The sequence below is a fragment of the Salvia splendens genome, chromosome 17, assembly GCF_004379255.2.
Source record: "Salvia splendens isolate huo1 chromosome 17, SspV2, whole genome shotgun sequence".
NCBI lineage: Eukaryota > Viridiplantae > Streptophyta > Magnoliopsida > Lamiales > Lamiaceae > Salvia > Salvia splendens.
The window spans coordinates 3401343-3426133 of NC_056048.1; the positions used below are offsets into that span (position 1 = coordinate 3401343).

Here is a 24791-nt window from a genome sequence, read left to right on the forward strand (position 1 = left end):
AGTGTCAAATGAATGAAAATAAATAGTAACTTCAACAAATGAGTAACAAAATACTAGCAATAAAGATAAAAACAAAAACAATAGTAGAAGAAAAGTTTTAAATGTACACGGTACACCCCCTTACATAAGTAAGACAGGAGTGGAAATGTTCAAATGGACAAAGACAAATGCAGAAACGGAGAAGAAAGGTAAGAAAATCCAGCCTCACTCGCTCAATCTCCATCAAATGCTCATAATTTTCTCTACAAGACCAATTCTACGTTCAAAGACTATGACTAATATTGTTAGAATTCTATGATCTACGATGAATCTCGTGGTTTGGAATTTGAATCAATCGTCCCTTTCCTCATTAGCTGTATTAGACATTATCTACACAGCTTCACTGCACTTCATTCTCCTCCTAATGAAGATGATAATGGCACAAGCAGCAAATAGAGTTGCTCCAACTGGGACAGCAATGAAGATGATAACTCTTGCCGTCTTATCATCTTTCTTTCCATGTACAAGTATTGTATTATTTCCATGGCTTCTGCAGAAATAAGAAAATGTTCTTTAATCTTATAGTGAATTACACTGCATGCTTGATCATAGGTCAAGAAATAAGGTGGAAACGTGCTAAGACAAAATTTGGAGCAAGAACGAGGAGTTTTTAATGTGAACTGAGTTTTACATGGCCGGATGAACTTGTCATGACATTCCACTAGGCAGGGAGAACCACACAAATTTGTTGACATCTACCTGGCCGGATGAACCACCCGATTGGGTAGCGAAAACCAGTTATGCGAAAATCACCTTTGGATGAAGGATTTTGGTGGTATATGGCATTCTTTACCAAACAAGCGAAAAACACTAAAAACATAAGGAAAAAAAGATCGCACTACTAGAAAATTGTTCTTTTATGTCACTTGCACCTAATCTATAATACCATTAATGATACAAGTGCCATGTAGGTCAATGTAATGATAGATCAAATGTAAGGAAACTATATTACTGCGCCTTAAAGTGTCCTATACTACCATGTATACTGGCACTTAGATTTGTGACAAAATCTACCCTAAGACTACACATAATATTAGCGGGAGAATTTAAAATATACCTCCCATATATATTTGGAATTACATTCGCCCCACAAATATCTATTAATTTTAATTTTTTCTCTTTCACTTCAAATATATTAAAATTTTTTACTATTTAGTTAGCAATAATTTGTAATACCTAAAAATTATAGTATGTCTTAGTATAAAAGTACAAATTCATATTAAACTCTAAGGACCCGTTTGATAAGCTACTAATACCTAGATATAGATATTGGAACTAATTACTGAAATGAGCAAGCTAAGGGTTGATCTTTGATATTGGAAATAGAGAAAAACATTATCAAATATGAACTTGTCTAGGCTTGCATTCGGAACGAATTCATATATTAGTACCCTCTCGGTTCCTTCCATAGAGAAACCTAAGAGTTTCACCAGATTCCTATGTTGAAGTTTGGCAACTAACAAAACCTCATTCTTGAATTCAACATTGCCCTTGCCTTGAATCTTTGGACAACCGTTTCACTGCTATTTCCAGGCCAGTTTGAAGTTTTCCCTGTGAATGTTAGTCGCTATGACAAACGTGCTTGTTACAATATAGAGCTACCTTATAAACAGCCCCGAATCCGCCTTGTCCGAGCTTGTTAGCATCGGAAAAATTATTTGGTGCAGCTCTGATGCTGCGAAAATCATATTGCAGGGATTCAACATTACAAATGTCGTCAGCAGCTGAATCAGCAGTGAGAAGATATAATTAAGGGTCAGTTGCATTACTCATGAATATGGATAAAAGAGAAGATGAATAAATCTTACACTCGGCTATTTTATATGCACTGCTCCGCTTCGTTCTTCTCCTAATGAAGATGATGATGGCACAAGCAGCAAATAATAGAGTTGCTCCAACTGGGACAGCAATGAAGATCATAACTTTTGCCGTATTATCATCTTTCTTTCCTTGTATAAGTGTTGTATTATTTCCATTGGTTTCTGCAGAAATAAGAAAATGTTCTTTAATCTTATAACTAGTTAATTAGACAGACTGCATGCTTGATTATTTGCTAAATATAGAAATTTGACTAATCTGTATGTCTGTCACTAAAATTTCCTCCGTAGGCCAAGAATAAATGTGGAGATTAGCTAAGATAAAGTTTGGAGCAAGAACAAGGAGTTTTAATATGTAGTGAGTTTTTACACAAGCGGGTGAACTTGTCATCGCATTCCATTAGACCGGGTGAACCACACAGATTTGTCCAGTGACAAGTGATGTGACCAGGCCGGGTCCACCCGATTGGGTAGTGAAAATCACATTTTAATGAGGAAATTTTGGTGGTATTTGGCATTCTTTACCACATTAAAACACTATAAAACACACAACGAAAAAAAAGAAGGAAAGGAAATTTTGATGGAATTGGAATTCTTGTATTCATCTAATGATACGCAGCGTAAATTGCAGACAAGTATAACAGATCTAGATTCATAATTATATTGTAAGTTGAGCACGTAATACATAACGGAACTAAATCTTACTTGTTGTGTTGCTTTCTTCTACGATTGTATCCTGCAAGTTGAATCCACTACTATCGAGGCCCACGTGTATTCTGATCCGATGCAGGAACAATTCCTCGGTACAATCGTTCTATAGAGAAAGCTAGGAAATCTCTTGTGAACGTAGCGCCGTTTTTCTCTCTTAGAATATTAGGTTTTCTGTGTCTTCTATTCTCTACAATAGAGCATATATATAATAGAATAATTGTAACATTGGACCAAGCCCAATAGAATTATTTTCATATTAATCTAATCTAGCCCATTAATATTTCAATCTCCCACTTGGACTAGCATTAGATATTATACACAGCTCTAACATTGTACCCTTGAGCGGATCAAAATACACATATAGTGTGACCCTTTAGGCCCTCATTGTCGACGACGATCTAATCGAATTCTGCACTAAACTCCTAGACTGCGTTGGCAGCGTAGCTCGATATATGAAGGACGTTTACGTAAATTCGCTAAACAAGCCTTTACACAAAGTTTATAGTAATATCCTTTCATTCACAAACCACCCGATTGAGCCTAAGATTTGTCATGTGTCATCCAAATAGCTCAATCACTTTATCCCACCTTTATTAAATGACCCATTCGATCATATTCAATTACTTTAATTGAATATATCTTTGCATTGGCCAATGACTTAGTAGTCAAGTAATATAGAGAATTTGAGTGTTCTCTCAAAATTCTAATTGAGGAATGAATCTCATTCTTGGCTCAACTACCATTTCCATTTATCTTAAGATATACCCAACACAAGTCCGTGTCTCAATCCTCCTTTGGGAGGCAAAGCGTTGGACAAGATCAAAGCACACCACTCAACAAACAAAATGTATAATGACCTCAAATCCAAGGACTATTACATACTTCATGTACTAATAAACTGTAGACACTTACAGCTGTGCCCGTGATCAAGCAACCAGCTGTGATCAACGAGGATATAACTCGGTTACTGAAATATCATTTGTAGATACTGAGCCTTCGCTGGAGTTCGCCACTTTTAAATTCCGATTCGTTAAATCCATATGGAATGCAGGTTCATCGGGAAGAGGCAAAGTCATTGTTGAGCTACTGAGCATTAGAGCAACCGAAGCCATTGATGGCCTGTTTGCAGGATCTTCTTGAACACACAACAATCCGATGTGAATGCATCTCACCATATCGCGCACGGAACAAGGACTACTTGTCAACACGGGATCTATCATATTTAATGCTCTTCCTTCTTGCCAGTTCTTCCATGTCTATTAATTTGTGGCCATTACAAAAAATAAAAATCAATCTACATTATTTGGTTATATTATTAACATTGATAGAGGCCTTGTGGTATACCTTGCTTACAAGAGTCACGAGATCCTCCGCATTCATCTTCTCTTTTCGAACGCAACCATTTCTTTGACCACTCAAGATTTCCAGAACCAGCACCCCGAAGCTAAACACATCAGACTTGAAGGAGTATTTTCCTTGCATTGCGTATTCAGGTGCCATATATCCACTGCATACGCAAATTCGGATATTTAGTAAGGGATGGATTAAAATAGAAATATATACTTGCTTACTTATGTACTACTACTTACTAGGTTCCAACGACGTGGATTGTACTTCCGCCACTATCATCTTGTGTAATTAATCTTGCCATCCCAAAATCTGAAATTTTGGGATTCAAATTTTCATCCAGCATTACATTACTTGCTTTGAGATCGCAATGAATGATCTTGCGTCCCGACTCTTCGTGCAAATACAACATTCCCTTCGCAATGCCCCTTATGATCGTGTAGCGGCTGTTCCAATCCAACTGCGAACGCTTGATTGGATCTGCTTGTCCAATATAAATCAAACCATTACTACTTAGCGAAATGAACCAACAACAATTGATATTCAATGAAACTAAAAAAATGATTACCAAATATGAACTTGTCAAGGCTTGCATTCTGAAGAAATTCATATATCAGTAACCTCTCAGCTCCTTCCATAGAGAAACCTAATAGTTTCACCAGATTCTTATGTTTAAGTTTGGAAACCAAGATAACCTCATTCTTGAATTGCGGCTCGCCTTGCGTTGAATATTTGGACAACCTTTTAACTGCTACTTCTTCTCCGGTTATAAGGTTTCCCTGCGTTCGCAGCAAAATAGACTCGTATTAGTTGATCTGAGAATCATGCTTGACCTAATTTATTATTGATTACCTTATAAACATTTCCAAATCCACCTCTCCCCAGCTTGTTAGCTTTATCAAAACCATTAGTTGCAGCTCTAATGCTGATAAAGTCATATTGCAGAAACTCACCATCACCAGTATAGTCAGCAGCTGATTCACCAAGCAAAGAAATTATCAGGGGTTAGTTCCCACCAAATTTACAACACTTGAACTTCTCTTATGATGGATATATATGGATACAAAAAATACTCTTACTCTCGGTGATTTCGCATGATAGCCTACTTGCTTGAATGAAGATAGCGATACACGCAATAAACATGAGAGCCAGTGCAACCGAGGCAGCAATGCGGATGTAAACCAGTTTTGTAGTGTTACCGCCTTTCTTTTCTGGTATTCTGTTTTTACCATTGATTCTTACATCGGGTTTGAAAGGGTTAACTGGTATTGTATCTTCGTTAGATGATGCACACAACAAATTTTCAAGGACAAAGCTAGGGTTTCACTTTCAAAAATTAACTGTAGGGTTTGTTTGGTAACATAGAATTAAGGGTTTAGATTCAGAATTGGAGCCTATCATCCATTACTTTGTACAATAAAAATGATTGGATTTAGAATTGAATTTCACTCCAAATCCTCTCATTTCCACTCTATGTATTCCTTAACTAACATAAATATTTAGAACTCCAAATAGTTGTAATCAAGAACCTCTTAACCACACACACATACTATTCACACAATATACACACAACACTCCACATCACACAACACTAACACTAATTGTGAACACAACATAAACAGTAGCACAAACAAGTACTCCCTCCGCCCAAGGACAATGACCCCTCCCTTGTGCGGCACGAGATTTTATGTAGTTTTATTTTTTCTGTGTAAGTGAAAGAGTAAAGTGAGAGAGACGGAATAAGAGATGGAATAAAGTTGAGATAAAAGTCTTTTAAGGTTTAGTAATGAGTCACCTTGTTGGGACAAACCAAAAAGGAAAGTGAGGTAAGTTCAGTGGGACATAGAGAGTAAAATTTATGTAGAAATACATAATTTCAAATTTTGTTGGTTTTTTGACCTACCAAACATATAATTTGAAAGTTAAGACTCACTTTGTTCCACCACAAGTAATTATTTTTCAATTTTTTTTTGTTTTCCTCTACAAGTGATCAATTTCTATTTTTAGAAAAAAAACAACCTATTTACTCTCTTCTTTTGTGTTTTACTTTATACTCTCATTCATTATTTACTTTATTTTCTCCACCTAACACAAGAAATGTCATTTTCTTTATTTTATCCGACAGAATAGAATTACCTGGTTGAGAGGCCGGCGAGGAACGCAGTGATGCAATAACAGGCACTCCTAATTCCGCTAGGCGAGTTTCATTGTAGAACACAGAAAGTTCATATCGAACGTTGCAAACGGGGTTCAGCACTCTGAAGTCTTCCGCAGCAACACTTTGGAAAGATTTGGATGCCTCTCTCAGGCATGCCTGACAATCTAGCAACGATAATTCCGGAGAACACTGCACCAGACCATAAATCTTCGAAAACTCATTATCCGAGAAATCCCTACTCCCTCCCGACACCGACCTTAATCTCAGAGCTGCCATTAGCTGCCTGTGCCACGAGATCGGCCATCAACGCCGCCCTTTCCGCCCTGAACCGCTCTCCATTTGAAACATTTCGATCACTGCTTACAAGAAAAGTGGGATTTGTTGTCTTCATGTCGTATAGGGGATCGTTAGTGTAGCGCATGGCGCAGTGTTTGTACCATATAGCAGCCTGTCTCGCGTTGGGGCACTCACGAAGCACCTGGATCGAGGCTAGCTTCACACAAACGCGACACGTGTGGAGGGTCACGTCGGCTCTACAGAGGACGAAGCCGTTGACGGTGTTTGGGGCGTGCCCGATGGACGCGCTGTGGAAGCCGTAGTCGCTTATGTTTGAGTAAAGAGAGAGGAACAAGGCGTGGAGATTGACTGCGTATGGTGTGTAATTTATTATGGTAGTTTTGAGGTATGTTATAGGCGTGTTTAGTGTATACTTTCCATTGTTGGTACATTCGAATGGATGTTTCTCTGCTGTAACGCAGGTTGATGAAAGGTATATGATGATCAAGAAATTCATGAACATTTTTCTGCTACAACATGAATACATTTTTTTCAATTCTCTAGAGAAATTCTTTGTGTGGTTGTTGGCAAATTTAAAGAAAAAAAACCCAGTGATCAATATTCAGATGATTGATAATGAGATTTTCTTTACAAGATAGTTATAAATATTCAGATGATCGATCATGAGATTTACATTACAAGATAGTGTAATAATACGACTTTCCAAAATAAGGTATTAGGGCATATGAAACAAAATATCTTCAATATTTGTGTTTGTAATCCAAGTGGTAGAACAAACCATACAACCTTACCAATTACTAGAATTCAATAGAGTGATGCCCAATTAGCCATATATTATTACAGATTCAAATAATTTTAGGTTCAGTTCAGTACACATAATTAATTCAATTCTAATTCTTTGTTCAGTAAAAATGATATAATTGATATAAAGTGTGTATGCAGTTTGTTTATGTGTATAGTGTGTGAGGGTGTCCAACTATTTAGAATTCTCATGATCTACTTTTGATATGAAATTCAAATGGTCGAATCGGGAGAAACTAGAAGTGTAATTTAATTCAAAATCTAAATATTTTGTGGTACCGAACATTGAATTTGGATTGAAAGCTTCAATTCCAATTGTATAGGGCCATTCCATATACCGAACGGTTATATAAATTGGACGTTTATAGAAATTCATGCATTGCATGTAACACAAGAATACTCCCATTACATCTCGTGGTTCAGAATTTGAAACAATCGTCCCTCATAATTTACCCGTTTAAAGCATTATATTATCTACACAACTTTATTATTTCCAAAGTTCTAGCTCACATACCCGGAAAAAACAGAAAACATAACAAAGTTACATGCATAATTTGCATGTTGAGGAAAGCACAAACCTCGGCAGGATGACAAAATCAACGAGGATATAACTCGGGGACTGAAACATCGTTTACAGATGTCGAGCCTTCAGATGCAACCGCTCCAAACTTCAGCGAGTCTGAATCTTTTGAATTCTGATTCGTTGAATCCATGGGACCGTATCGACTAGCCATATAAAACATAGGCTCAGCAGGTACAGGCAGAGTCATTGCTGAGCTACTGAGCATTAGAGCAACAGTAGCCAATGTTGGCCTCTTTGCGGGATTTTCTTGGACACACAACAGTCCCATGTGAATGCATCTCATCATGTCATGCATAGAACCAGCGCCATTCATCAGCGTAGGATCTACCATACTTGTAGTTGTCCCTTCTCGCCAGTTCTTCCATGTCTGCGAATGTGTGGCCATTAATTAGATACAATAAATAAAATCAGTCTGCGTAATTTGGCCTTGTTATGAACATTGATAGAGGAATTGTGTATAGCTTACAAGAATCAAGAGGTCCTCCACATTATCCCCATTTTGGATACAAACATTTCTCTTACCACTCACGATTTCCAAAACTAGCACTCCGAAACTAAACGCATCTTACTTGATGGAGTACTACTGCACGTGCATTGCGTATTCAGGTGACATGTATTTACTGTATAAGCAGATTAGGATATGACGTAGACATACTGGTGCACCACATAGGATTGAATTTTGGAGAAATTGAAATTTGTGATATTGTTACTACAAGTTAGAAGTTGGTTTATTCTTCCACGTACATTTAAAGTTTTTGGTAAAAACCTAAATCGACTAAAAGTTTGTCTATATTTTTGGCTATTAGGCCTAAAATTTACTCCCTCCGTCCACAAAAATGTGGGCATTTGAAATGACACGAGAATTCATACACAATTGGTAAAGTACAAGAGAGGGGGAGAACGGTAGTTAAAGTAGTATTAGTGGATAGTGTGACACACATTACTATTAGTGCTTAATGAGTTGTAATGGTATGTCATAGTGGTATACGTTGTAAATAAATTGATGTATATAAGAATAAGTTGGGGACCACCATCCATAAATGGAAATGCCCATATTTTTATGGGACGGAAGTAATAAAAAGTACATATATTTTTATAGGACGGATGGGGTATTACTTATCACCACATCCTATTTAAAGTAGCACGTTCCTAAAATAGAAACATCATCACTTAACTCATAAAACAACGCCAAAGACACCCGTACAAATAAACATGTCCCACATTAGTACAATACAATAGATTTTGGGTTTATAGGCTAAATGTGGTCTTTCTCATGGTAGACTAATATTTTGGAGTGAGTATTATCGTTTAATCATAACATTAGTGCCCTGAGTGGCAATCAAAGAAACTAGCCGTGACTACCAATGTGCCCGTAATCAAGGAACCAGCCATGGCCACCAATGTGCTCGTGATCAACGAGGATATATCTCGGTTGCTGAAATATCATTTACAGATAACGAGCCTACACTAGAGTTCGCCTCATTTAAATTATGATTCGTTAAGTCCATATGGAATGCAGGTTCATCAGGTAGAGGTAGAGAGATTGTTGAGCTACAGAGCATTAGAGCAACCGAAGCCATTGTCGGCCTGTTTGCAGGATCTTCTTGTACACATAACAATCCGATGTGAATGCATCTCACCATATCGCGCACAGAACAAGAACTACTTGTCAGCATGGGATCTATCATATTTAATGCTCTCCCTTCTTGCCAGTTCTTCCATGTCTGCTAATTTGTGGCCATTACAAAAAATAAAATCAATCTACATTATTAGGTTATATTATTAAAATTGATAGAGGCCTTGTGTATACCTTGCTTACAAGAGTCAACAACTCCTCCACATTCATCTTCCCTTTTCGAACGCAACTATTTCTTTGACCACTCACGATTTCCAGAACCAGCACCCCGAAACTAAACACATCAGACTTTAAGGAGTATTTTCCTTGCATTGCGTATTCAGGTGCCATATATCCACTTCGTACGCAGATTCGGATATTCAATAAGGGACGGATTATAATAGAAATATATACTTGTTTAGTTATGTACTTACTAAGTTCCAACAATGTTGAGTGTACTTCCGCCGCTATCATCTTGTTTAATTAATCTTGCCAGCCCAAAATCTGAAATTTTTGGATTCAATTTATCATCTAGCATTACATTACTTGCTTTGAGATCGCGATGAATGATCTTGAGTCCCGAATCTTCGTGCAAATACATCATTCCCTTTGCAATGCCCCTTATGATCTTGTAGCGGCTATCCCAATCCAACTGCGAACGCTTAACTGGATCTGCTAGTCCAATATAAATCAAATCATTACTACTTAGTAAAAATGAACCAACTACAACAATTGCTATTCAGTCAAACAAAAGAAAATGATTACCAAATATGAACTTGTCAAGGCTTGCATTCTGAACAAATTCATATATTAGTAACCTCTCAGCTCCTTCCATAGAGAAACCTAAGAGTTTCACCAAATTCATATGTTTAAGTTTTGCAACCAAGAAAACCTCATTCTTAAATTGCGGTTCGCCTTGCGTTGAATAATTGGACAGCCTTTTAACTGCTACTTCTTCTCCGGTTATAAGGTTTCCCTGCGTTCGCAGCAAAATAGACTCGTATTAGTTGATCTGAGAATCATGTTTGGCCTAATTTATTACTTAATTACCTTATAAACAGTCCCAAATCCACCTCTCCCCAGCCTGTTAGCTTCATCAAAACCATTAGTTGCAGCACTAATGCTGTTAAAGTCATATTGTTGAAATTCACCATCACCAATATAATCAGCAGCTGATTCACCAAGCAAACAAATTATCAAGGGTTAGTGCCACCAAATTTACAACACTTGAACTTCTCTTACGATGGAAATATACAAAAAAATACTCGTACTCTCGGTGGCTTCGTATGATGTCCTACTTGCTCGAACCAAGATAAAGATACACGCAGGAAATATTAGAGCCAATGCAACTGAAGCAGCAATGCGGATGTAAACCAGTCTTGTATTGTTACCATCTTTCTTTTCTGGTATTGTATTTTTACCATTGATTCTTACATCCGGTTTAAAAGTGTTACCTGGTATTGTATCTTTTTCTGCGGAAATAAGAAAAGAGTTCTTCGTTAAATGATGCACACAACAAATCTTCAAGGACAAAGCTAGCAACAGGTTCATCATAGGGTTTCACTTCCAAAAATTAAATGTACGGTTTGTTTAGTACCATAGAATTGCGGGTCTAGATTTAGAATTGGAGCCTATATAATTCTAAATCTATTACTTTGTACCATAAAAAAGATTGGATTTAGAATTGAATTTCACTATAAATCCTCCATTTTGACAATTTGTATTCCTTAACTAACGTAAATATTTAGAACTCCAAATAGTTGACCGTGAACCTCTTAAACATACACACACTGCAGGCACGTAATACACACTTTGCATACAAAACATTTACACCGCGCACCCACACACACATACTCCCTCCGTTCCATAGTTGTGGAGACATTTCTTTTCGGCACGGAGATTAAGAAAAAAGTGTGTAATGTATTAAATAAAAAGATAATAAAGTAGGAGAGAAGAAAAAGTAGAGATAATAAAGTAAGAGTGAGAAAAAAGAAGAGTGGGAAAATGTGTTATTTTTTACCAAAAAGGAAATGACTCTACTATTATAGAACGCCCAAAATGAAAAAATGACTCTACTACTATGGAAGTGAGGGAGTACAATATATACACTGCACACTACACACACGACGCACCACACCACACTAACACTATATTACACACAACAAATACATTAGCACAAACAGGTGGAGTAAAATTTAAGTAGAAATACATAATTTCAAATTTTGTTGATTTTTTAATCAATTTCTATTGTTAGAAAAAATAACAACCCTTTCCTCTGTTACACTCGTACGGTATTCACTCTCTTACTTTATTCTCTCTCAAATTAACACAATAAAAATTATTTTTTTAATTTTGTCCGACAGAAAGAATTACCTGGCTGAGAGGCCGGCGAGGAATGTAGTGAAGCAATAACAGGCACCCCTAATTCCGCCAGATGAGTTTCATTGTAGAACACAAAAAGTTCATATTGAACGTTGCAATCGGAGTTTAGCACTCTAAAGCCTTCCGCAGCAACACTTCGGAAAGATTTGGATGCCTCTCTCAGGCATCCCTGACAATCTAGCAACGATAATTCCGGAGAACACTGCACCAGACCATAAATCTTCGAAAACTCATTATCCGAGAAAGCCCTACTCCCTACACCAACCTTGATCTCGGAGCTGCCTTTAGCTGCCTGCGCCACGAGATCGGCCATCAGAACCACCCTCTCCGCCCTGAACCTGTCTCCATTCGAAACATTTTGATCACTGCTTACCAGAAAATTGGGTTCTGCCGTCTTCATCTCGTATAGTGGATCGTTAGTGTAGCGCATGGCGCAGTGTTTGTACCATATAGCAGCCTGTCTCGCATTGGGGCACTCACGAAGCACCTGCACCGAGGCCAGCTTCACACAGACGCGACACGTGTGGAGGGTCACGTCGGCTCTGCATAGGGCGAAGCCATTGACGGTGTTTGGGGCATGCCCAATGGACGCGCTGTGGAAGCCATAGTCACTCATGTTCGAGTAAAGGGAGAGGAACAAGGCGTGGAGATTGACTGCGTATAGTGTGTAATTCGTTATGGTGGTGTTGAGGTATATTACAGGCGTGTTTAGTGTATAGTTTCCGTTGTTGGTACATTTGAATAGATGTTTCTCTGCTGCAACGCAGGTTGATGAAAGGTATATGATGATCAAGACAATCATGGACATTTTTCTGCTACAACATGAATACATTTTTTCAATTCTCTAGAGAAATTCTTTGCGGGATTGTTGGCAAATTTAAAGACAAAAACCTCAATCATCAATATTCAGATGATCAAGCACGAGATTTACATTACAAGATAGTGCAATAGTCAAACTTCCCAAAATACTTATGAAACAAAATATCTCCAATATTTGTGTTTGTAATCCAAACGGTAAAACAGACCACACAACCTTACCAATTACTAAAATTCAATAGAGTGCGGCCCAGTTAGCCTATATTATTACAAAAATCATCTATAAATTCTTTATAAATAGTATTCATAGAAATTCATTCAACACAACAATAATCTTATTACATCTAGTGTTACAGAAGTTGAAACAATAGTCCCTCCTAATTTACCTGATTACAGCATTATATTACCTACACATCTTTATTATTTCAAAAGTTCTAGCTCACATAAACGGATAAAAGAGAAAAAATAACAAAATTACATGCATAATTTATTTGTCGGGAGGAAAGCACAAACCTCGGCAGGAAGACAAAATCAACGAGGATATAGCTCGGTGACTGAAACATCATTTACAGATGCTGAGCCTTCAGATGCAACCGTTCCAAACTTAAGCAAGGTCGAATCTGTTGAATCCATGGGACCATAACGGCTAGCCATATAAAACGCGGGCTCAGCAGGCACCGGCAGGGTCATTGTTGAGCTGCTGAGCATTAGAGCAACGGTAGCCATTGTTGGCCTGTTCGCGGGATTTTCTTGGACACACAACAGTCCCATGTGAATGCATCTCATCATGTCGCGTACAGAACCAGCGCCATTCATCAGCACAGGATCTACCATACTTGTAGCTGTCCCTTCTCGCCAGTTCTTCCATGTCTGCAAATGTGTTGCCATTAGATGCAATTAATAAAACCAGTCTGCATAATTTGGCTTTGTTATGAACATTGATAGAGGAATTGTGTATAGCTTACAAGAGTCAAGAGGTCCTCCACATTATCCCCATTTTGGATACATACATTTCTCTGACCACTCACGATTTCCAGAACCAGCACTCCGAAACTAAACACATCTGACTTGATGGAGTACTGCCCGTGCATTGCGTATTCAGGTGACATATATCCACTGTATACAGATTAGATATTCAGTAAGGGACGGATTAGAAATACTTGCTTAGAGAATTTGCGTGATGGTTAGTATTGGACTTACTAAGTTCCGACGATCTTGCTTGTGTTTCCTTGAGTTTCATCTGGTTTAAATAATCTTGCCATCCCAAAATCTGCAATTTTGGGGTTCATTTCTCCATCTAACAGCACATTACTCGCTTTGAGATCACGATGAATGATCTTGAGTCGAGAGTCTTCGTGCAAATACAGAATTCCCTTTGCAATACCCCCGATGATCTTGTAGCGTCTATCCCAATCCAACTGTGAACGCTTGACTGGATCTGCTTGTCCAATATAAACCAAACCATTCCTACTTAGTAAAAAATGAACCAACAACAATTGATATTCAATCAAAAAAGAAAAGGATTACCAAATATGAACTGGTCAAGGCTTGCATTCTGAACGAATTCATATATTAGTACCCTCTCGGTTCCTTCCATAGAGAAACCTAAGAGCCTGACCAGATTCCTATGTTGAAGTTTGGCAACCAACAAAACCTCATTCTTGAATTCCACATTGCCTTGCCCTGAATCCTTGGACAGCCTTTTAACTGCTACTTCTTCGCCAGTTTGTAGTTTTCCCTGCGTTCGCAGCAAAATAGACTTGCATTACTTGATCTGAGACTGAGATGAGAATTATGCATGCTCTGGTTTATTGAAGTACAATGTTATTTTACCTTATAAACCGCCCCGAATCCACCTTGCCCCAGCTTGTTAGCATCATCAAAATCATTAGTGGCAGCTCTAATGCTGCTAAACTCATATTGCAAGGATTCCACATTACTGATATCGTCAGCAGCTGATTTTTCACCAAACAGAACAAATAATCGAGGTTAGTTCCAGCTAAATTATGATGCATATAGATCTAAAAGTAGAAACAGTCTTACTCTCGGCAGCTTCATATGCCTTATTCTGCTTCCTTCTTCTTATAACGAAGACGATGGCACAAGCAGCAATTATCAGAGCCACCCCAACTGGGACAACAATGGTGATGATAACTTTTGTAGTGTTATCATCTTTCTTTCCTGGTATTGTATCAGTACCATTGGTTCCTGCAGATAAGAAAAAGTTGTTTAATCTACATGTATTATAGCTACTGATTTGCAGTTCTACATTATATGATGCACAACCAAATGAAAAAAAAAACAGAACAGGATTTGTAGGTAGTTGTTAAGTTTTCCGGCAGTTAATTCTGATTCAAATCTCAAAACTCAATTAATATATGCAATTTTATCAAGGACTAACAACATGTTCATCTTAGGGTTCGAATACCTAAAATCAATTTGGGTATTTTCTTCGAGAGAGCAGAATTACCTGGCGGCGAGGTCGGCGGAGGTGCTGGAGCTACAATTGCCACCCTTAATTCCCTCAGCCGAGTGTCATTGTAGAAGGTAGAAAGCTCATAGCGAACATTGCAATTGGGGTTTAGAACTCTGAAACCCTGCGAAACATAACTTCGGAAAGCTTGTGAAGTCTCGCTCAAGCATCTCCGGCAATCTTCGGGTGAGAAATCCGGTGTACACTGCACCAGAGCATAAATCGTCGAAAATTCGGGATTCGAGAAATTCCGACTCCCTACGCTGATAGGGTCCTCGATTTAGTGAATCTCGCTGAAGATAATCTCCGCTATCTTTTACTTTATTCGGTTTAGTATATTTTATTTTAGTTAGTTATTTTCCGTATCATTTGTAATCTTTTATTTTAATTATATTGCTTGATTAGCAAGATAGGTTTAGGCTTTAGAATTCTATAAATTATAGAATTCTCTAGTATTTTGATTCATTGAGAAATAAAGTCTAAACTTGTTCTCATTCCGGTTCTGGCGGAAATCGCCCCCTAGCACCTCAACTAGGGTTTATCTTCCTTTTGTTCTTGTTACAAACATGTGTGCTCAATCCCGATAGAACAAGGTTCTATCAATTGGTGCTTCCATTGTTTACTCTTCCTCCATCCAAATCTCTCAAAACTCACGACTCACGACCAAATCCTCACAATCTCAATTCATACTCCAATCATCACAGCCACGCAGCCACCGCTTGTTTCCATGGCTTTTCTCCAGGAATCTTTACAACAACATGCTCTCCGTGAGATCCTCGTGGACTTGCGCCAACTGGTTGCTGCTCATGGCGAATTTCTAGCCAATTTCAGACGTCATACACTGACCGAGGGGCCTCCGGACAGCCTTGACGAGCGCTCACCTCTACATCCGCCGTGGCATACTCGGCCGCCGGACCAGCAGCCATTCGCAGCCCCTCCGCAGTGTTGGCCGTTTCCACCGTCGATCACCCAGGCACCGCCGGGTATCAAACCCTGGGCCGTACCACGAAACCGCCTCGAGCCACCACGTTTCGACGGAGAGAATGCTCCAGATTGGATCCGTAAGATCCAAAAGTACTATAATCACAACTACACACCGCTAGATGATCGTCTTTATCTTACAAAATACTTGTTCGATCACCCGGCGTCAGATTGGTTGACAGACTGGACGGATAATAATGACGGAAAAGGTTGGGATGATTTTCTATTTGCAGTCAAGCAGCGATTTGACCCTGAGCCATATGAGGACTACGCCGGGCCTGTTCGCAAGCCTCACAATTCCTCTTCAGATCTGCTCGCATGGTCAGAGGCTCCGTCTCCAGCAGTGTCTTCCACCGCCGACGCTGTTCGAGCTAACCAACCGGTGGATGGAGTTTATAAGGTGCTGTTTGATGATAAGATTACTGAGGAGAACGCTGGTCAGATAACTGAGGAGACCGCTGGGATTCTTAATAAAGGGAAGCCTTGCTCCGGCTACAAACCGAAGGCGATGAATGACGGTGGAGATGGTTCAACAGGATCCAGAGCGTATGATGATATTGTGAAGTGTCGAACATCAGTCTGCATTGTGCAGCGAGCTCCATTAACTGCAGCGGACAGTAGTAATCCCCGTCTGCTTGAGAGGGAGAAATTCGCTTGCTTTGACGACACTAGTGATGCAGGTCTGAAACCATTATTTAGTGATGGGAGGAAGTCTTTCCTAGAGCCAAACACTTTGCTTGGTGTTGGAAATCAAAACGTGTTCAGACAGGAACAAATACTTGCTTCTGATGCCCGCTCAATCCCTCCGCGCAAAGATGTGACACGTTCGGGCGAAAGCCTTAGCTCGAGTTTGAGAAAGTCAGATCCCAGTACTATGCTTGAATTGGAAAAAGGTATGTTGGATATTGAGGAATTAGGTGAGCGAATTGTCCCATCGTCGATTCGACCGTCGCTTCACCTCAATCTTGAGGTAGGGAATAGTCTCTTGGATTTGATGAATTCCGAGATGATGGAGGCGTTCTTTTCTGGGAATGCCGAATGGAGCCGTGCATTTCTTCAGTTTGATGCAAACAATGGAGTTTATATCTTTGATCCGGGAGCTTTTGAGCTGGATGATAGTTACAAGCAGGTGGCATCCTATTTCTTGGTGACAATCTGTCATTGCTTGATTAGGGGATTTACAAGATGGGATAATGTCGGCATCGATCGATGGACTATAGGAACTGTTGATCAGAGGAATCATTTAGCCCATTTTGGGGACATAAAGGTTCTAAGTCCTCAAGATCTGACGGTAATTTGCAATCCCCATGTCGGAGTGTGTCATGCTACTCTTCAATTTGGTGCAGCCGAAGGAATCCACATATTTGACCCTGGAGCAGGAGCCTTTGAGTTGTTCGATAGTCGCGCTAGTGAGAACTCGAGCAGACTTCAGCGATGTCCGAAATTCCAGGTGATATTGATACTCGATTCTCGGATTTTACCTACCTTGTTCATTTCGAGTTTGTCAATATCCATTCATCCAGCTGTTATTGAGCACGACATTTATTTTGTTACGTTCAATTGGAGCAGACCGGAAATTTTGGGTTGGGATATATGGCTGAATATAATGATGGTCCTTTATTTTATATATTGCCAACTAGCTCAACACCTTCAACTGATACCAATCTCAGTGGCAATTACCTATGGTCTCGATCCCTTCATTATTTTACTCCCTAGATTTGATCATTTTAAGGGGATTCATGATGTTGAGGGACTACCATACAAGGCGTCTTTTATGGAAACTGTGAGAATGTTGCTTTGCATATTTGATCCAGGACCGTTTGAGGGGATGATAGGCAAGCTGGTACGAACTCAGAAAGTCTTCAACACGGAAATTTTCTGCCCATCTTTAGCGCTGAAGAAGAGGTTTGCATATTTGATCCAGGAGGTATTGGCACCGATGACAGGATCCGAGTCGCCGGTTCTTAATTTACCTTCCACCTTGAGGGCAAGGTGATTTTCGACGGTGGGAGAGTTGATAGGGTCCTCGATTTAGTGAATCTCGCTGAAGATCATCTCCGCTATCTTTTACTTTATTCGGTTTAGTATATTTTATTTTAGTTAGTTATTTTCCGTATCATTTGTAATCTTTTATTTTAATTATATTGCTTGATTAGCAAGATAGGTTTAGGCTTTAGAATTCTATAAATTATAGAATTCTCTAGTATTTTGATTCATTGAGAAATAAAGTCTAAACTTGTTCTCATTCCGGTTCTGGCGGAAATCGCCCCCTAGCACCTCAACTAGGGTTTATCTTCCTTTTGTTCTTGTTACAAACATGTGTGCTCAATCCCGATAGAACAAGGTTCTATCATACGCCGACTTTGAGCTGCGCGCTTCCGTTAGCCGCCTGCGCCGTGAGGTCGGTCACCAGCGCCGTCCTCTCCGCCCTAAATCGATCTCCATCCGTGACATTTTGCGTGTTCAGTAGCATAACTGTGGGATCCGTCGTCTGCGTTTCGTATATAGGGTCGTTGGAGTAGCGCAGCGTGCAGAATTCGTACCAAATCGCGGCCTGCCTCTCGTTGGGGCAGGACTGGCGCACCTCTCGCGCGGCGGAGTCGACGCAACGGCGGCAGAGTACGAGGGTTTGGTCGGCTCTGCAGAGGGCGAAGCCGTTGACGGTGTTTGGGGCCTGGCCGACGGAGGCGCGGCGGAAGCCGAAATCGGTCATGTTGGAGGAGAGAGCGAGGAGTAAGGCGTCGAGATTGTTGCTGTAGGTGCTGTTGGCTGTGTAGTTTCCGTTGCTGGTGCATTTGGAGGGATTTTGGGCTGTAGCCAAGGATGAAAGGTATATGAGGATCAAAGCAATCATGAAAGCTCTGCTGCGACGCCATGAATACATTTCTGGAGAGGGGAAATGGAGAAACAAGAGTGTTTCTTCCAATTCTCCCAAAGAAATTCTTCTCCCTTTTGAAGTGAACCCTTTTCCAAACCAGGAAAAGTCTAGCTCATTTAATGGCATTGTTGAGGGCATGCTTCTGTTCGCTGACAATGAAATTCTCCCTATTGCCGTTTCTTATATATTCGCGCTATATTTTAACTGTAAAAATTAAAAATGAGACTAAAGATTCATTTCATACCGTTACTTATATATTCCATTGTTAAAAAAAGGTATTGTGTTGGCTTGCGTTTGGATTCTGTAAATGGTGTAACTCCACACGGATAGATACTAGTCGATTTTGTCCAATCGTTTGAGATAATTATTTAACAATATCTCACATTAGGTATCCATGTTTCAATTTTTAGAATAAAAATCAAAATATATGATGTTATTCAGAATTACATATCAATTATCACACCTCCATTTTCCTAAGAGTGGGTTTTTATATATCTCTCCTCACAATTTTATAGTCAGCTTGAGGATATGAAAAAAGCTTAAAATTGATAGGTTAACACAAATAGCCCAAAAAAATGGAAGGGTTAGTATCGCAAAGTTATAGCTTGAAATAAATGGAAGCCTGATTTTCATGAATCGAATTAGTCTGAGTCGATTGGGTTGGTTCGGAGAAACAGTGGATTGATCCGATAACAAAAATTTTCTAATTTATTTAATGATAAGATATGTATGCTTGAAAATTGAAGAAAGATAGTTCTTGAGGGCCTAATAGTTGAGGGCACTGAGACAAAACTTTTAGACATGGAGTTTACGAAAAGGATGTTGAATGTGTTAAATAAATAGATAAAAAAAAGTTAAGAGAGAGAAAAAAGTAGAGAGAGTAAAGTAGAAAGTGAATCAAGTAGAGAGAATAAAATAAGAGATAGTAAAGTAAAAAAAATTACTATGTAGGAAAATGACTCAACTATGAGGGAATGGAAAGAGTGGTATCTATTTGTATTAATATGAGGTAATATATTAGTAGTTGTTTTGTAAATTTTAAATTAGAAATTATACTTATTTTTAATTTAATATGAAGTTAAATGTTTAAAACGTAATACTATAATTTTCAATATAAGTAAATAGTTACGGAAAATGACTGTAAATATTTTCAAAAATATCCTACTTGCAGGCTACAATTTTCAATATATGAAAATAGTTACGGAAAAATGACTGTAAATATTTTCAAAAATATCCTACTTGCACGGGCTAGCCTGAGACTGAGGTAGTTAGAGTTATAATCGAAATATTTTAGCCAAAAGTAATTTCAAGTAGCCCAAATTTAGATGCCTTAATCACAAGTTTAGTACTATTATAGTTTCATCCAAATAAATTTGCAAACCACTAAAATCTTAGTCAATAAAACCACATTACAACATCTCAATCGATTTATCTAGAAATAAAAAATAAAAATAAAAAGAGTCGCAGTCAATTAATATTATAGTACTACTCCATAATCTAAAGTCGAAGATCCAATTAGCCATTACCATTAGTGCTCTAATTACATTAGAAAGCCGCCACCTTTATAACGTGTATTAGTGCAATTGGTGCATAGGTTCCGATCCAACCACCCACAGTATATTTTTCTCTTTTTTATATAAATTGCGATAAACATAATGTTCTCTCTATCCATGATTAAAACATCCATTCTCTCATTTCGGTTTAATAGTCAACAAAAATCATCTTTCACTTTATTATACTCCATTATCCTTCTTCCATTCATTAATAAAAGTCATATTTAGTGTGAGAAATGATTTAAGAAATATAAAATTTAGTGGATTAAAAAAATTAAAAGCATATGAAGTCTACTTATTTTATATTAGTTTATAATAAAATATGAGTGAAGTGAGTTAGTGGAATGTGGGACAGACCAAACTGGTAAAAATGTGACTCTTATTGTGGGATGGGGGATTTCCTATCTATCCTAGTAACTCGGAAATTTTGATCTGTTGAGAAAACATCTTACTAACTAAGTTGTGCTTATATATTATTTTACTTACTCATTTCACGTATATTTTATTAATAAATTAAGTTAGTCTCATATTCTACTAACACTTTTCACTTATATTTTATTAGTAAATTAAGTAACTGAAATACATATTCCATTACTCCATCGGTTCCATAGTAATTGAGTCATTTCATTTTTTGAACTCATTTTAGAAAAATGTAAAGTAAACAAAATAATAGTATCGATAAGAATTTTCTCTACATTATTCTCTTTCTTATTTTTCTCTCTTAATTTAACAATTTATATCACATGGGAAAAAATCTTTTTATCCCCCATTTTTTATATTTATTAAAATTAGTTTCAAAGACCCATAATCGAATACGGAAACGGACTGTATAAGAGTTGTATATAAATTAAGAGGGGTGGAGGGCTGCTTTTTGACTTGGACTCTTAGAGCATCTCCAATAAGAATAGCCCAGTCATAACTAGCCACAAACTCCTCTTGCCACATTATCAGCACTAAAACTCCTCATGTCACATCATCAGGACAAGCAACTGGACAAGCAATAGCCCAGCCATAGTCCAGCCACAATAAACAAAATTATTAAAAACATATTGAAGGGCTACGATCTGGTAGTAGTGTGGTTTCACACGGAGTAAGCAAGTGTGCACAGAGAAAACTAATGCAAGTGCTCGGTCAAGACACCACGCTCCTTAAATCCACTGGATCACCAGGTCCAGGAACTCAAGAGAACACAGAGTGTTTTTGTCGTTGGACACACTCGACTCCCCTTCAAAAATAAATCCCTCAACCCGAATACTAAAAATTAGCATAGGGAAGTGGGGTCGATCCCAAGAAGATGGATTCGTGAAGTGGTGCTTAGAGACTCGGGAAACAAGCGGCTGCTGCCACACAAAAGGGTTGAGAATTTTAACTACCTCTAGATCTAGGCACGAAATGTAAATGCTAGACCTAAGACACAGAAAATGTAATAGAATCAGACTTCAATACTGAGAGACACATTTTACTTCCTAGATTAAGTAAACGACTAACTAACTAAGACTAGACAGGGAAAATAAAACAGTGGGGACCATGACTCCAAATATAGCAAGTACGGCTAAAGCTGCAAATAACAAACTCATGCTCCAACTAACAACGACATGCAATTTCCTAACCGATTCAAGCACGCAAATGGAGAAAACAGAGCATATATCTAGATTCGAACAGAATATAAAGATTTGGATGCCGGAAACTTGCTATGAACCGGAAATACATCAGACCTACGTAAACTAGGCGAAATGAAATGAAAACACGTAAGCTAGGCATAAAATTAAATAAATCTTGCTCAGATTCACGTCGGGTGCTTAATCCACTCCGGATCCAAGCGATCCGAACCCAACAACAGACACAATCGACTCCATAACTCCGGTTTTCACAGATCTGCTCCGATCAACTCCGAATTCAAACAATCACAAACAACTCCACAACACCAGCGAACTCAACCCTCCGATTCATCCACAAACAGACTCTGATCACCCAGATCCAACCACAAACCTGCATAAATTCAGAAAACAACTGCGAAACGCACCCAACTCGAACAATCCAACTCCAAAATTCCGAAAATCAACATAACAGACGTAACAGAAAATCAAACTTGTATTAAAATAAGAGAATATTCGGCAAAAGCAAACAGAGGTCTGAGCTTCGAACAGCGAAGCTCGGCAAAATCAGCAAAGTATGAAAGCGGAAATTAAATTGTTTCTTCGCCCCCCACCGAAGGACGGTGTTACAACCCAATCGAAAATATATGAAAGCTCAAAGTGAACCCCAGTGCATGACCCCCCTGAATCTCCCCACGAAAAGAACCCAAGTGTGTGAAAAGTGAACTAAGCTACAGGCTGTTAGCGAGGCATCCAACCCAGATGATCCATCCAGCGTGCATGCTTCTGCCTTTTATAGACGCGGACATAGCCTTCTAGAGTCTTCGTAGAAATCTCTATTATACCCTTCAACTCCGAGGCTTCCTCCGTCAAGCAATTTTCCGCATAATGTCCATTCATTCGCCTAGTTCCTAGGTCCACGCAACTGTCCTCCTCCTTTCCTGGACATGGCTAAAATCTTCACACACCTGGCTTAAAACGTGTGTTAGACCCAGAAATTTTACGAATTAAAACCCTAGACCTATGCATGAAATTAGCCTTATCACATATAATTAACAATCACACAAAATACGGAATAAAATTTACGACACATATACGGGAAAATTCAATAATAATATAAAAATTTAAAAAAGTACATTAACAAAAAAATTACATTAATTTAAAAAAAACTCCTACTCCACGCACGAGCCCCCCCTCCGCCTCTGCCTCACGCCTCGCCGTCGTCGTCGTCGTCGTCGCCATCGTCGCCGTTGTCGCCGCTATCCAGGACCCCCAAATCTGCTGCATCTGAGCCCGCGTCTGAGCCCCCCACCTGTGCCGCGGCGGCAGTCAAATCGGCTCGCATACTCACGAGCAGTGCGTGAAAAAAACTCTTCTCATCGGGGTCAGTGGCATTCTTCCAGTCAGTTATGACCTTGTACATCTGAGCCCGCGTTTGTTGACGCGCCAAGAAGACAAGGTCGGCTGTCGGGCTGCCAACAGTGGGGGATGGCGACTCGACCTCCTCGGACCTCTGGCGAGCCCGTTGCGCCCGCCTTTGACCAACCGGGCGAGTGCGGCGAGTAAACGCGGGAGGGGACGGGGTCTCCTGAGCATCTTCGGGGAGGTCGTGGGAACCGCCGCTGCTGCCGCCGGCGTAATCACCGGTATAGTTCAGGCTCTGCTTCTTCGGCTAGCCAGCATCGACTCCTGCCCGAAACTTCTCGGAGTCCATTAGCACCAGGTAGCAGTTCTAGTAGGTGAACTCCTTGTAAAGCCCTAGCACGGGGAACTCTTACTCTGCCATCCTCATGCAGTCCTCGTCAGTTTGGCCACTGGACTGCATTCGGAGGGTGTTGGTGTACAAGCCCGAAAATCGGGAGACCCCTTGTCGGATTCGGTCCTACCTATTCCGGCACTCCTCCCCGCTGCGTGGCCTCCCCTCCAGGCAAAATGCCTTGTAGGCTGCTGCTATCTTAGCCCACAAGTTGACGATCCTCTGATTGTTCGAGGCGAGAGGATCATCACAAACACTCACCCACGCCTTGGACAGAGCGACGTTCTCCGCGTCCGTCCACTTCCTCCGTGCCGAGCTGTCGTCACCAGCTGGCTGCGACGACTCGCCGACCACCCTCTTCCCATTCTTCTTCTTGGGTGCGCCCCGACCCCGCCCTATTCCTCCCGTTTGAACGGGAGTGTCCGCATCCCCGAGATCTATCCTCAACTCCTCTAAGGAGAAAGTATCACACCCAGTGAACTGCGTCTCCGCTGGGGTCGATGTGTGCGAAGCAGCAGTAGCAAAATCAAGACTAGGGCGATAGACGATGTCCCCCCCGGCGTCCCCTGCATCCCCGGGTACCCCGGCGTCCCCTGCATCCCAGGGTACCCCGGCGTCCCCTGCATCCCCGGGTACCCTGGCGTCATCTGCATCCCGGGTGTCCACCCCGACATCATCGGCATAGGGGGTTGCATCCCCGGTCCCCCCTGCCCGCCCGGAACCGCCGGCCCGACTGCATCGCCGGACCCCCCGGCATCCCCTGCCATCCCGGCATACCACCCCCGGATGCCACCCCAGGCATCATCTGCTGCCAAGGGTAGTAGTACCCGGACATCGGACCCCATCCACCTCCCGCGGGTACCGTCGGAGTTTGAGACCCGCTCGTCCCTGGAGTAGGCTCGTTGTTGTGCTCCATTTCGCGTTGTTGCTCTTGTACAGAAATTAAGATAGAGAGATTACTCGTTAAAACAAGTGGTGCAAATGTAAAT

General features: G+C 40.0%; 3 protein-coding genes and 1 pseudogene across 3 annotated transcripts; all 4 read right to left on the bottom strand.

Annotated features, from left to right (window-relative positions):
- Positions 1-363: 363 nt before the first annotated feature.
- On the bottom strand, positions 364-2018 carry LOC121773611 (cysteine-rich receptor-like protein kinase 19). The gene is made up of 3 exons (XM_042170505.1): positions 1848-2018; positions 1642-1763; positions 364-529 (listed from the first exon to the last, which is right to left on the bottom strand). Exons 1-3 carry the CDS (start codon positions 1957-1959, stop codon positions 515-517), a joined length of 249 nt encoding a protein of 82 aa, XP_042026439.1. The 5' UTR covers positions 1960-2018; the 3' UTR covers positions 364-514.
- Positions 2019-3511: 1493 nt separating this feature from the next.
- LOC121775458 lies at positions 3512-6871 on the bottom strand (annotated as a pseudogene).
- Positions 6872-7766: 895 nt separating this feature from the next.
- On the bottom strand, positions 7767-13194 carry LOC121775459 (putative receptor-like protein kinase At4g00960). The gene is made up of 8 exons (XM_042172538.1): positions 13080-13194; positions 11742-12404; positions 10640-10840; positions 10419-10540; positions 10134-10344; positions 9803-10040; positions 9564-9726; positions 7767-8120 (listed from the first exon to the last, which is right to left on the bottom strand). Exons 2-8 carry the CDS (start codon positions 12364-12366, stop codon positions 7767-7769), a joined length of 1914 nt encoding a protein of 637 aa, XP_042028472.1. The 5' UTR covers positions 12367-12404; positions 13080-13194.
- On the bottom strand, positions 12607-19114 carry LOC121773613 (cysteine-rich receptor-like protein kinase 10). Its single transcript, XM_042170506.1, has 8 exons — positions 18377-19114; positions 15037-15313; positions 14610-14774; positions 14400-14521; positions 14094-14304; positions 13767-14004; positions 13532-13682; positions 12607-13436 (listed from the first exon to the last, which is right to left on the bottom strand). Exons 1-8 carry the CDS (start codon positions 19034-19036, stop codon positions 13098-13100), a joined length of 2163 nt encoding a protein of 720 aa, XP_042026440.1. The 5' UTR covers positions 19037-19114; the 3' UTR covers positions 12607-13097.
- Positions 19115-24791: the final 5677 nt, after the last annotated feature.